We start from the raw sequence: 14,108 nt of genomic DNA on the forward strand, positions 1-14,108 counted from the left end.
CATCTTTTGCTCTGATACGTTTTCCTCAACACGTTTATTATGAGGAAATAATGTCTGAATAGTATGTTTGAATATAAAAATAAAAAGGCTATGCTACAACCTAGTAAGGGAACCTTTAAAAATGGGTGACTGGTTTCAAGCAACTCGTTGTGCTCTGCTCAAGAGGGCAAAACCACGGCAAATGTCATGTACTGTATCTCAGACCATTGCCGAATCCAGGGAGCCTCTCAGATCGCCGTTAAAAGCAGAATAAACCGGCGGGAAGCCGGTACATTTTGAAAGGCGTTAATGAGCGGTCTCCCTCTGGCAGCGAGCCATGTTCGCAAGCACGCGAACAGTTCATTATCGTCAACTGGAGATTAGAACATTCACGATATTTAAAAGGGTAAAAACATCTTATCCCTAAATAAAACATGCTGAACGAGGAATTGGTCTGAATTCCCTTATTCAGAATACTGTCTTAATTAACTAAACTGTGTGCCTCAGTGAACAGGGATGCAACGCTGAACACATTTTTTTTCCTGGAAAATTGGTTTCAGAGGCTAGTAGGCCTACCACCAAACTAATGAGTTATTGGTATTAACTGCAAATGCCTATCTGGTTATCCACTTTAATTAGTAACACACACACACACACAAAAATAATACAAAGGAGTATTCAATTGTACAGCGCTTTGGATAAAGGCACTATATAAATGCCAACCATTTACCATTTAGGATGTAAACAGGTTATTCGGAAAGCTTGGAATATGAAACATGCAAATATTCAGAATTTTGAATATCGACCAATGAGAAAAATCCCCGAATGCAGCAGGATTCTGTGATTTGTGCGACTGTTCCGTGGTCTCCGTTCTTCAGTAGTCCTGTGTTTTGTACGCGTCTTTATTGGTATCTGGCGTCACTGATCCAGTCCAAACTCCACCCGTCGGAAGGACGAGTGTAGCCATGCGGGTCAGGGGTCGTTGCGTGGTTGACTCATCCGTTTGTAAGGCGGCGGATGTGGTAATCTCAGGTCCATCAGTCCAAGATTTGCCGGGGGGGGGACAGGTTGCCAACTCAGTGCAGGATCGCACCGCTTTATATTTCCAAGGAAGGAAATATAAAGAAATTCACCCAATGTTCACAGTCTTCATAAATAACCTTCCACCCGTAGCTGTGCGGTGGTTGGTCCATGATCTCCGCCCCGGACTCTGGGTTGCTGTGGTAACGCGGTTGGGTGGGGGCTTGGTGCCGAGGTCGGGGGGGTCGAGCGGGAGGGGGGCGGGCTTGTGTTTTGGGTTTGTGGATAGGCTGAGAGGGGGATGTCACTCAGTCGTTCTTCTTCTCGTGATTGGCCTGCCCCTGAGGGACGGCCTTCAGGAAGAAGGCGGGCCGGAGGACACAGCGCAGGGCGAGGAGCAGGGGCCCGGCCCCGTACAGGACGTTCAGCGCCACCACGCTCACCCGGTGGCCCTCAGGGACCCGGTACGTGAACGGGGTGCGGCGGTGCAGGGAGGCGGCAGTGTGGCACCACTGGCACTGACAGGAGGAAGAGGAGGAGGAGGAAGAAGAAAGAGAAGGAGGAGACCATTACAAACGACACTAGCAATATATGAACAGGTGGATAAGTCGCGGGTTCGAATCCTGGCCTTCCAGCGGAGAGTTTGATAATAGATGTAAGGGTTAGATAATGGAGGTAAGGGTTAGATAATGGATGCAAGGGTTAGATGATGGAGGTAAGGGTTAGATAATGGATGTAAGGGTTAGATGATGGAGGTAAGGGTTAGATAATGGATGTAAGGGTTAGATAATGGATGTAAGGGTTAGATAATAGATGTAAGGGTTAGATAATGGATGTAAGGGTTAGATAATGGATGTAAGGGTTAGATAATGGATGTAAGGGTTAGATGATGGAGGTAAGTATGTTAGTAATCTGGTCATGTAGTACCTGAGCGATGGCTCCAGCGAGGAGCATAGAGCAGTCCAGCATCCAGGTGCAGCCAGGCGTCCACAGCCCATAGGCCAGCAGGGCCAGCAGTGGGAGGCCATAGAACAGGTAGAGCAGCATCTGGGGCAGACCACAACATCCACAAACGACAAACTCAGATTTACTCCAAAGACCCGCTGTTTCAGGGCGTGCCAAGAAACGTTCATTCCCCAAAACTGCTCCGTTCAACCCTGCTGGAAAATAAAGCTCAGGCTTGGTTTTGAAACAGCTGGTAGCTGGTTGACCAGATCAGACCAGCCCGACACTAACTGGTGCGCGTGATTGGTAGTAATAAAAGCTGGTTTTTACACCAAAGAACACTCACTTTTAAAAACTGGAATCGGAGATAGTTTGATCGTTTTCTTCACAAGGGCACGGATAGACAGTAAGGCTGTTTTAGGAGTTCCTGCAAGGGAGCTTTTCCCTAACGCGGGAGTGGAAGCGTTTTTCTGCATTGAGTGTACAGTCTTGGTTTCGCACACCAGATTGCAAAGCACCAGAGTCGCACACTGCCACTACAAGCGGTGTTGACTTAACTCGGACAAAGTCTACACGAGTCCAAGCGGGATCAATTCCTTCCTCTCAGACACTCTATCCGATCGGATTGAACAGTGGAAAATGAACTGTCTCTGTCTACCACGGCTCGATCTCCAATAAATCACTGTTGCGGGTAGAAGTTTGTAAATCTCTGTCTGTGTGTTTTCTCCCACTGGTGCTGCAGTTGTTGAGCTCAGGGGTCACCCCGGGTAGTTTCACAATTATGCTTTGAGTTTCCCATCATGCTTTGAGGTGTGCCGCCCCGCCATTGATTGCAAGGGTTTCTGTCTCCTGGTGTTTTGTCACAATGAATAGTTCATTTTATATTGAACCATTTTGTCATTTAGCTGAGGCTTTTACCCAAAGCTACTGATTATACTGAATGCACAATTTTACATACACTCAGTGAGCACTTTATTAGGCATTTATTAAACTTATTTTTAGGCTCCAGGCACCTTAGCCACTAAGCTACAGTCTCCTTGAAAGGGTTAAAAACGTACATTTGATTCGTGCCTGCAGAATTGGCTGGATATCCAGTGTCAAATGGGAGGAAGGTGTGTGGTGTGTGGGTGTTTGTGTGTGCTGTGTACGTGTGTTTGTGTGTGGTGTGTGTTTGTGTGGTGTGTGTGTGTACGTGTGTGTGTGTGTGTGTGTACGTGTGTTTGTGTATGTATATGCACATGCTCAGCAAGGTGATATGACACTGCAGTTATTTTAGCACTATTAGTTTGTTATTTAGCTGACACTTTTCTCCAAAACAACTTACAGTTGATTAGGCTAAGCAGGGGACAATCCACCCCTGGAGAAATGTGGGGTAAAGGGCCTTGCAACGTTCTGGAAAAATATGATTGAAGAACATTTTGCTTCACAACGTTTCTAGAAGCTGCACAGAACGTTCCCCAGTTATATGTTCAGTTAACCTACAATAAGGTTCATATAATGTTACTGCAATGTTGTGAGGACCTTAAGAAATGTTACATACAAACGTTCTAAGGACTCCCAGAAAACTTTGAATTTGTCTGGGACATCTTTAACATTCTGGGAACTAAAACTAACCTTCAGAAAACATTCCAAGAACCTAAAGTTGTTAGCTGTGTTGTAACCACTGTCATTCAAACACAAAGGCTGATTCAACAAAATGGCTGCAGTACAGGCTGCAGCTCTTATCTGTGGACTATCAGTCTGGACACTGTTACTCAATATGTTTATTCTTGGCTAGAGGAAGTCGAGGGTGTAGGTCATCGCTGGTAACTATAGTACAGCTACCTTTTCAGTCAGGTGGGACAGGTGACCCTGTTTAGCTGTTGCATTACATCACCTCCCCTCTAAAGTGCACGCCTGGAAAGTGCACTCTTTCACAAACATGTAAACTGTAAAGGGGAGGTGGGGCCCACTGGAGTTCATTAGTGTTCAATCCCAGACAACCTTGCCCCCAGACCTGGGTCAAATACGTAACTGTTGGATTCAAAGAATTTTCTATGCTTTACTGAGCTTGTCTGGTGTATTGGAAATTACAAAAAAAACTCTGAGAAAGTGCAAACCCCATCTTCTGGTCCTCTTGGTTGGTTCAATTGCACAAAGCAAGATCAATTGAGCACAGAAAAGCATTTGAATCCAAAACAATTATGTATGTGACTCAGGTCTGCCTGAGTCCCCGACATGTATGTCTTGTCTTTTGAATCGGGTGAGAGAATGGTGTCAGGCAACTCAGACCAGTCCTCTCTCACTTTCTGTAGTTTTCAGCCTCGTGTAGGACTACAACCACAATGCCGGCTATATACACCTTTTGTAGTTGTCAGCCTCGTGTAGGACTACAACAAAAATGGCAGCAATATTCACCTTTTGTAGTTTTCAGCCTCGTGTAGGACTACTGTGATTGTGATTGGATGGCGAGGGAGGCGGAACGTGTGTTAGACGTCGCTGCGATGTATGATCAACCAATGAATATTGTTACATCTTCACCAACACCCCATTATAGAGAAACATATAAACTAAGAACGCTTTGGCGAAGTGGAATCATTGCGAGCTCAAAACACGTCGACGACACAGGATAATTACAGATGAGAACTACAGTAAGGTTGTGATGACAACTGGGCCAGCGACGGGGTCAAAGTTCATTTCAATGCACATCGACGACAGCGACGACATCATATCGTCTCACCGTCCTTCTAGGATAAACAAAAAGTCGTTGCGACTGACCATCAGATGTGATAATCGGCAGTGGCAATGATCGCACGTGGCAGAACCCAGAGCAGACTGGCGTTCTGGAGCTCGGCCCGTTTGGGTTCTGACACTACGCCGTTCACAGCCCCACTGAACTGAGCCACGCTCACTCACCATGAACCGCGGGAAGCCCACCGGGTCCTTCAGGTACGGCTCATACTGGTAGATGTAGGTGAAGCAGGAGTCCAGGGGACAGTCCAGAACCACCTTCACCGAGAGAGAGCGAGGGAGGGTGAGAGTGTGTGTGTGTGTGTGTGTAAGAGAGAAAGGGAGAGAAAGAGAGAGTGTGAGTAAGAGGGAGAGAGAGGGAGGGAGGGTGAGAGTGTGAGCGGGAGAGAGAGCGAGGGAGGGTGAGAGTGAGCGGGAGAGAGAATGAGAGAGAGTGTGTGAGTAAGAGGGAGAGAGAGACTCGGCAGCGAGTAGCATCCAGCAGTGGTAGTGTGTATACCGGTGACACACTACAGATTTAGCATGCATACAGTGCAGAGTAACATTAAATTAAAGATTATGGTGACGATGAGGATAATTATGACTGATGGAGATTATTATATTACCGTTATCATTATGGAGCAAAAGTACAAAATCTAAAACAGTCATTATGCAGAAAACTATGATGACATGGATTTGTTTTTATACTGAGTTGATATGCTGGAGTCTACTCAGCAGTTGAATGCACAAGGTTAAACAGAGATGGCAGGTACACAGAGTGTTGGTTTGATGCAGCATTACATTACATTACATTACATGTCAATTGGCTGACACTTTTATCCAAAGCGACTTAAAGAGTTGATTAGACTAAGCTGGAGACGATCCTCCCCTGGAGCAATGCAGGGTTAAGGGCCTTGCTCAAGGGCCCAACAGATCCCAGTCATGTACCTTAGCCACTACGCTACAGGCCGCCCCCTTGCGGTTTGGGGGGGTAGGGGGGACAGGTCTGCATGGTGACCCAGTTACTCACAATTCCTCTGAAGATGGTGAACCCCATGGCCGTAACCAGGAAGAGCACCAGGAGCAGGTCCAGGGGCCGGGACAAGAGACTGCGCCTCTGCTCCGCTGCCACCTGCAGGTTGGAGGACCACATGACCATCATGCACAGCAGAGTCTGAAAACACAACACTGCTTTTTTCTGTCACAACCCTGTTCCTGGAGATCTACCATCCTGCTGGGTGTTCACTTCAACCTTCATTTCAAATATCTGGCTCTACTAATTAGCTGCTCAAGAAGATCTCTAGATGAGGAACAGGGTTGGGCAGCCCTGCTCTAGCTGTGGATGGTATATCCAGAGGAACAGATTTGGGCAGCCCTGCTCTAGCTGTGGATGGTATATCCAGAGGAACAGAGTTGGGCAGCCCTGCCCAACCCTGAGAGTAAAATCTCTCTGGGGTCGCAGCGTAGTTGTGTTGTTCCTCAGAACCACAGGCTGGACCCTGTGGTCTGAACTACTTCCAGCCTGTTCTCCGGTCCCGGTCCCAGGGGGCCGGACTGATTAAGGGAAGAAACAACAGCATCTTGGCCTTACCCTGTCGGCCGGTATGATTGGCAGTTCCCTCGGCCTATTGAAAAGGGAGACGGCTCCCCACAAGGCCCCGAACAGGAAGGGGAAGTTCAGCCAGTAGGTAGGAAGAATGGACACCGCATATTTTCCTGGAGGAAGAAAGAAAATGGATGCAGTCTATGAGACTCTGTCCTGTCCTGTAGACTGTCAAACCCGAGACAAAATGGAACAGATTAGAGACACAGACAAATCTTTTATTTTTTTTTAGCAGCGATGTCTCTTTGTCCATAAACCTGATTGTAAAAGCTTGTATTATGTAGTTTGATTATTACATGTAGCCAACAGTCCATTTTAAAAAGAGTTGTTTTTTTTTGTGAAGATTTTTCCCAAGGGGAGTGTTTAGTTGCATGTACAGACTTGCTGCTGGCCAACCAGATAGTTCCCCTGGGTTTAAAAGTTCCCATAGAGTTCCCAACCCACTCCTTGAGTACCTCCAGCCAGATCCAGGTATTTGATGTCTGCTATCCCAACTGGATCAAGCACAACTACTCAAGGGCTCGATTAGGTGTGTTATAGGGTTTGAATCAGAAGTGTTTGAGATGGAACATATCAGATACCTGGATCCAGCCCTGGGGTAGTTGAGGAGAGGTTTGGGGGGTAGTTGAGGAGAGGTTTGGGGGGTAGTTGAGGAGAGGTTTAGGGGTCAGTTGAGGAGAGGTTTGGGGGTCAGTTGAGGAGAGGTTTGGGGGGTAGTTGAGGAGAGGTTTGGGGGTCAGTTGAGGAGAGGTTTGGGGGTCAGTTGAGGAGAGGTTTGGGGGGTAGTTGAGGAGAGGTTTGGGGGTCAGTTGGGGGTTGGAATGTCCTGAAAGATGGTGGACCTGGATCGATTTCCAGGTGAAAGGCATGTCAAATAAAAGAAGAGGTGAAAAGTAAACGGTTGGAACAGCCCCAGAGACTCACCGATGGTGATCCCCGGCACGTACACGGTCATGTTGGCCAACAGCGACCCCGCCCAGAACAGCCCCATACCGCGGCAGGACGTCCTGCGGGGGGGGGGTCAGACCAGCTTTGTATTAAAACAGCTTATGCAATTAAAAGTATTGAGCAGCTTGCACTTGAGATGTAATTGCATAATAGACATCCAGCTGAGATGTGATTGGATAACAGAAACCCAGCTGAGATGTGATTGGATAACAGGACACCCAGCTGAGATGTGATTGGATAATAATGGCACCTACCCATTGGCCATGCGCTGCACCATAAAGAGGTACAGGAGGAAGTGCACTATGCCATCCCAGTATGCCATCATAATGGCGTACGCTGTCACTATGTACGGCTCCCCCTGCAGGACAAAAAGCGCAGGGTTACTGCCATGGCAACTCTGCAGGAAGTGATGTCATCATTCAGGTGAAGGGCCTTGACCAGAGCATGAGGTGAGCTTTCTGTGTGTGTGACTGCCTGCCTGTAGTGTGTGTGGTATATGTCTCCGGTGTGCGTGTATGTCTGCCTGCCTATGGTGTGTGTGTGGTATATGTGTCTGGCGTGTGCATACGGATACACATGCATGAGTGTGTGCACGCGTGTATGTAACAGAGAGAGTGTGTGAGTGAGCGTGCATGTGTGTGTGAGTGTCGGTATGTGTGTGGGTGAGACGGAGAGAGAGCGCATGTGTGTATGTATGTGCGTGTGTTCGTGTGTGTATGTGACAGAGATTGCGAGTGTCTGTATGTGTGTGTTTATGTGTGTGTGTGCATGTGACAGAGAGTGTGTGAGTGTGTGTCCATGTGAGTGCATGCCTGTGTCTATGTGTATGTATGTGCATGCATGCGTGTGTGTGCCTGTGTGTGTGTGTATGTGCGTGTATGTATGCGTATGTGCATGCATGCGTGTGAGTGTGTTTCCGTGTGTCTGTGTGTATGTGTATTTGTGTGTGTGTGTGTGTGTGTGTGTGTATGTGTGAGTGTGTGTCTGTTGGCACTGACCGTCTTTTGGTAGAATCCCATGAACCCCGAGGTGTAGCCCTCCTGCTCCAGGGCCATGACCAGGCTGATCACACAGGTGAAGGAAAACTCCACATACACTGGAGAGAGGAGAACAGGGACGGTAAACACTCTCTCTCTCTCTCTCTCTCCCTCTCCCTCTCTCTCCTTCTCTGCCCCCACTCTCTCATGCTCTCACTCTCTCCTTCTCTCTCCCCCACTCTCTCTCATTCCCTCTCTCGTAAAGCGCTTTATACAGCACTATATTAACGCAGTCCATTTACCCTAACCATCTCTGTGAGATGTACACTGATGGCTGGGCCTACCGTAGAAGAGGGGGTCTTTAGGGGGTCGGTGACGGACGGCGAGCCGGACCGCCAGGAACACCAGCAGCATCACGGCGACTCCGAAGACAGGGATGACCTGTGGACTGCAGGGACACGCGTGACTCAAAAACCCCAAAACCCAAAACCCATCATCTCCTCTGCTCCTCCTGCTGAGCTTTCTGTGTGTGTGAGTGTGTGTGTGTGTGAGTATGTGTGTGTGTGAGAGTGTGTGAGAGTGTGTGTATGTGTGTGTGTGTGTGTGAGAGTGCCTGTGTTTGCCTGCGTGTGTGTCTATGCCTGCGTGTATGTGTACCAATGTATTTGTGTGTGTGTGTGTGTGTGTGCCATGCAGGTATGTCTGTGTGCAGGTGTTTTCTGTGAGCAACACTGAACTGAAACACAGCTAATCCAGCCGGAGCTCACAGGCTGAGGGAGACGAGAGTCAGAGACCGTGAGCAGACAGGACAGATGGGTTCAGAGCAGCGGCGTGCCCCCAGGACCCATTCAGGGCCCATTCAGGACCCATTCAGGGCCCATTCAGGGCACTCCATTCCCCCAGTCTCCCAAATCCAAGGGGTTAAGGGGCCTCCTGCTACACTCTCAGAAATGACAGTGCAGGCTCATTCTTATTCTTCAAGGATCAAGTGTCTCAACTGTACCCCGAAAAGTACAGTAATGTTCTCTTTGGGTACAAATGAGTAAGCAAAAAAGGTAAAAATTCATTATATATTGCTGGCTAGGGGTACAATTTTCTGCAGCTATAGGGTACCACCCCAGTGACAAGCATATGTTCATTTTTAGGCACTTTTTTTACAATGATTTACAATGTTAAAAATTAAAAAAACGTCAGTCTATGCTCTGTAGCCTATGGTACAGAACACTCTCAGAGATAAAGGTACGAAAAGTGCCCAAAAAAAGCTTGTCCCTGCCTGGGGCAGTACCCTATAGGTACATTGAATTGTACCCATAGCCAGCAATATATAAATAATTTATACCTTTTTTTTTTTGCTTGGAAAAAGTACTAATTTGTACCCAAAGAAAACGGTACAAATCTGTGGAAGGTAAATGCACTTTGAGCTACATTTTATGTATGAAAGGTGCTAGCCTATGTAAATAAATCGTATTATTATTTATTATATTGAAGAACAAATACGTACGTCCACATATTCACTTGGCCGAATTTAACTATTATTATTATTATTATTATTATTATTATTATTATTATTATATCAATAAATAACAAGATATTGGTCACTATAAATTTAACTCTTAGCTACCCGTGTTCCTTACGTTTTCAGTTTACAGGTTTGTCGTTAGTGAGCCCCCAAGTGGTAGATAAAGTCACTACATTAAATTAAATGTAACCCTCATTTTCAGCGCTCATAGTCTAATTAGTGAAATCAGGTAGTGTAGCGCACGGTTGAAGCAAATACCTGCAGACACTGCGGCCCGCAGGACATGGAGTTGAGTAGCGCTGCTTAAATCTGACACATCACGATATCACATCACATAAAGCAGTACTAGCCTGCTTAATTCCTCTCCCGTCATGAATACATTTTTCATTATTATAATGTTGGACTTCATATGAGAAAATGGGCAGATTTCCACTTACTGTTGGAGGACTGGAACGTTGTTCATGGTGTATAGTACCAGGAGCGCTGACAAAGAAAAGAAATAAACACATATTTCCTGCGGTATATTCATTTCCGTAAATTAATAGTGAATCACGACGCTCGGTAGGCTAATGCACACCAAGGGGAACTACTGCTTTTAACAGCACCGCGTAACCTACAAAACAATCAAATTAAAAAAGGCAAAATAAAACGCTTAAATAAAAACGCAGATCCAAATGGCGAATCTTCAATGTTAAAAATGTTTTTTGTCGTGCCGCATGCTGGTGTCCCGTCTCCCCTGGAGGAATGAAGCCAGACTTTAACAGTCACCCAGACTAAAGTTTCCCACTGGGATTGGGTAACGTGCAATGTCGCGTCAGATTCCACGCGGCTTTGCTTTCAAAGTCCACCATAACGGCGTCTCCGTCGCGATATGACTGTCGTCCTCTTTCTACAAGAAGCGCAATAGAACTTTGTACCTGAGCCCAATCTGCTTTACCACGCATTATGGCACTTTGATGACCACTGCAAGTAATGTAATATTCTGAGGAATAGAATGAGGAGAGACGCTGTGAGCATATTCTCTCTCTTTCTTGTCGCTTTAGCAGTTTAAATGAACTCTTGGGTTTATTTGTTTTTTTGCCGCAAGTTGTGGCAGCGAGTGGGAACAGGGAAACAAAATCAATGTCGCCGTCAAAAACGTTTATCAAGTGAATCGCACTGTTGTGTGCGCCAGTCGTTCGGATGCTGTTACACTCTGTCTCCAACAGAGGGAGCTTAAGTATTTATTTTGTTTTGAAAAGTTTAGAACGTTCAGCCCATTCATAAATGTGTACATAAATATCGGTAGTCAAGTTGAAACTTCCAAAGTTTTAAGAACTTGTTCACTGACAAATGTTTGATCATTATACATGCCCCAAAATGATTAAGGGCTGGTGCTTTTCCATTTTTTGAAAAACACATTTGTTTTTCTTACAATACAAGCTGAAGAAAAAAAGTAGATCGTGAACCCTAAAGACATTTCTTATGCAAGCATCATTTGAGTGCATGCCATGCATTGGCTCGCTCTTGTGTGTGTTTTGAAAAGGGGACATTTCGGGACAGACCTAGATCTGCCATGACCTCGACCAACATGGCTGCACAAATGGGTCACTGTGTGTCTCTGTTTTAGGATTTCCCAATATATCATTGAGAGCCGCTGGAGGCGGTGTTCTGCGTGGATTTGACTGAACCACTAGTTCCCAACCTTGGCCCTGTGCAAGCTGTTTTTTTGTTTGTTGTTGTTAGAACCACATTTGCAATCCCAGCAAGCTGTTAATTCCATTCTTTTAGAGTGATTATTTACCCTTTTAAACCACAATATGTCAGAAATCGCTATGCATCCCATGAACAATTAAACAGGCTCCTAAATGTGAACACGTAGCGACTAAAACAAACCATTTGGTATAAAATGCCAAATTTGCATTCCGTTAATAAGTTTCAGGGACATTTTTGAAAGAACTTCATTTTTCCAATCTTGAAACAATTTTTTATTTGATCAGGATATTTCTTTTTTTTTGCCATGTAATGCAAAATTGCTTGGACTCTGTGGCATGCATAGTTATTTCTAACATGATGTGGTTTAAGACCATGGTAAGTAAGTAAGTAAGTAAATAAATAAATGATTAGCATCATAGTTACAGTGTAAAATGACTCAGGCACACAATCGTGTAACAAAACTGAACAAAGACACAAACGCTCCTCAAGCTCAAAGCAGTTGCCTTGGAATGACGACACCAGCGGAAGTATCGTCTTTCCGAGTCAAGATGGCGGCCTCAATCAGGAAGTGAAAAAAACAAGCCCACTTGAAAAAAAAAACATATTAAAACCCCCCGGTTTGTGCGATAATAACACAATTGTCACTAAGGGCTCAGTTGAAGGTCACCAGACGAGGAAAACGCTTCGTATTCTCGGTGAGTATTCGCGTCAAGCTTCGACAAAGCAACGAGTTGGTTAACGTTAGCAAAAATATGTATAGCTAGCTAGGCTAGCTAATTTCGTACTAGCTCGATAGTCAGCGTTAGCTATAATACTGGTCAGAGTGAGGTCTGTGTGTAGCTAGCTAGCAAATAATTCCCCTAAGTTTCTAAGACATTCATATTAACTGTTATATTTGTCATACTTCATCGGGCATATTACTAACTAGATGACCGTATATCTTGATAGATTTTGGTTCACAAAATGATAAACCATCTAGGTATAGGAATGTAGCTAGCTAACTAGCCAGGTAGGCTAGCTAACACTAGCCGACTACCCATCCATAGACATTAGGTGGATCCTTTGTGTGACATAGCTAGTAGCTAACCAACGTTATCTTAGTAAATGCAGTGATTACTGTGATTAGATTACTTTATTTGTCTTGTGTATCAATAACGCTAACTTAACTTACTACAAAATGATTTACCAATATTACCTAAGCCGGTATCTAGCTAGTCTAACGTTAAACATTAAGGACAAGATGTGCACTAGCTAACGTTACAATAACAGCGCTAGCTAGCTGGCTAGTGATCTCATATTTCACCTCTGGTTTTGTTAACTGACTAACATCAGCTGAGTTAGTCGGTCCTCCCGCTAGCTACATTCATCCTCACATTTATTTTGCTTTTGGTTCAACGCTGAATACGCTTGCTATGCAGCTAACGTTAACTAGCCATCTACTGTGATGAAATGAAACCTGATCTCTGGATACTTCGCTAACGTTAGGCGAGTTTGCTAAAACGTTAGTTCGCATAGTCTAGTTATGGCTAACTGTAAAAAATAATAATAATAATAATAATTGCTGGAAAACGTGGAGTATTATCATTGGAAAGCTCAATGAGACAACGGATTTTCCGTATGGTGTAAAGTTAGCTCGAGTTTTAAGTTGCCTTTAAAGTTCAGAACTTTAACGGTGGCTAGCTGGGCACCGAGATTCTGGCAGCCTGCCGGTGCATAGCTGTCCCGGTGCTGATAAGACGGTGAACGGCACAGTATGTTCTCGTAGTGGAATTAAGACGAGGCCACCATGAGGTTGGGGAATTAATTGTAACGTAGACGAAAAGGTCAACTGTCTAATAACGTTATAAAAGGAACAAATACCGTTAGAATGTGACGACTGGGGTACTTTGGAATTTACCAGAACATTTGACAACGTGTTTAGTTTTGATTTTTAGTCAGCCGTTTCCGTTACTGAAGAATTAACGCGATGCTTCGAATTGGAACAGTCCCCTGTCTTCTTTTCAAATTCAGAAGTTTGTTGCTGAGAAGTTTGTCACATACACACCCCAAATGGGAAACTAGTTTAACACGGGGGGAAAAAAGTTCAGTGCCAGAGAAGTGTTATTCGTTCTTGTGCCCGAAGCAGCGTTGTACATGATGTACTATTTGGCCTGCTATTTGAATCTCCAATCTCTCACACAGTCGGGCCTGGCCATGTTAATTGAGGCATTGACTGTGCGCTATTGCATTCGCCGGTCACTTCCGCATGTACAGTATATATCGAATATATACATTTGATGTGGGTATGGTCTTTCACAGGGTCGGATAATTGGTTAGTTTTCAAAGGCGCTGAATCATCCCGTGGCATTGCGCCCTGTTCGTTTGGTTAACATGGCGGGAGACTGCCAGATTGTATTGAGACCATTGTATTGAAAAAGGCAATTGAATGTTGTTTGTTTGATGGTGGTGGTGTTGCGGTTGCAGCCAGCGCCATCCTCAATATTGCCGTGAGGATTGTTTCGCTTGACAGCAAGAGAACAGATCTCTCACACGGTTAATAAAAGCACGAATGAAGGAGATTAGACTGGTTCCTAAATGCGTGTTATACCCGTACGTTTTTTTAGTCCCACGATTAGCCGAAGGGCCTTTCGAGTGGAACGGTGTTCTCCCCCTCTCTCTTAGCTGAACTTTTCTTCTATTAACAAGGGTAGCCTTTTCCAAAAAAAAAAGGTGT

The 14,108-nt window shown here is 45.2% G+C and overlaps 2 protein-coding genes across 4 annotated transcripts in view; one reads left to right on the forward strand and one right to left on the reverse strand.

The window, feature by feature from the left end:
- Nucleotides 1–609: 609 nt before the first annotated feature.
- Nucleotides 610–10,495, reverse strand: LOC133129401 (transmembrane 6 superfamily member 2-like). Its single transcript, XM_061243465.1, has 10 exons — nt 10,138–10,495; nt 8,526–8,629; nt 8,203–8,300; nt 7,459–7,562; nt 7,181–7,263; nt 6,245–6,369; nt 5,684–5,785; nt 4,840–4,932; nt 1,927–2,046; nt 610–1,517 (listed from the first exon to the last, which is right to left on the reverse strand). Exons 1-10 carry the CDS (start codon nt 10,227–10,229, stop codon nt 1,308–1,310), a joined length of 1,131 nt encoding a protein of 376 aa, XP_061099449.1. The 5' UTR covers nt 10,230–10,495; the 3' UTR covers nt 610–1,307.
- Nucleotides 10,496–11,951: 1,456 nt separating this feature from the next.
- The window catches only part of LOC133128593 (protein strawberry notch homolog 2-like), a 29,443-nt gene continuing 27,286 nt past the window's right edge, over nt 11,952–14,108 (forward strand). For all 3 annotated transcript variants that reach the window (XM_061242235.1, XM_061242236.1, XM_061242237.1), the window contains exon 1: nt 11,952–12,090. The gene's annotated coding sequence lies outside the window, so the exon portion shown is untranslated. The remainder of the gene's footprint in view (nt 12,091–14,108) is intronic.

This window comes from Conger conger, chromosome 5 (assembly GCF_963514075.1).
Source record: "Conger conger chromosome 5, fConCon1.1, whole genome shotgun sequence".
NCBI classification, from domain to species: Eukaryota; Metazoa; Chordata; class Actinopteri; order Anguilliformes; family Congridae; genus Conger; species Conger conger.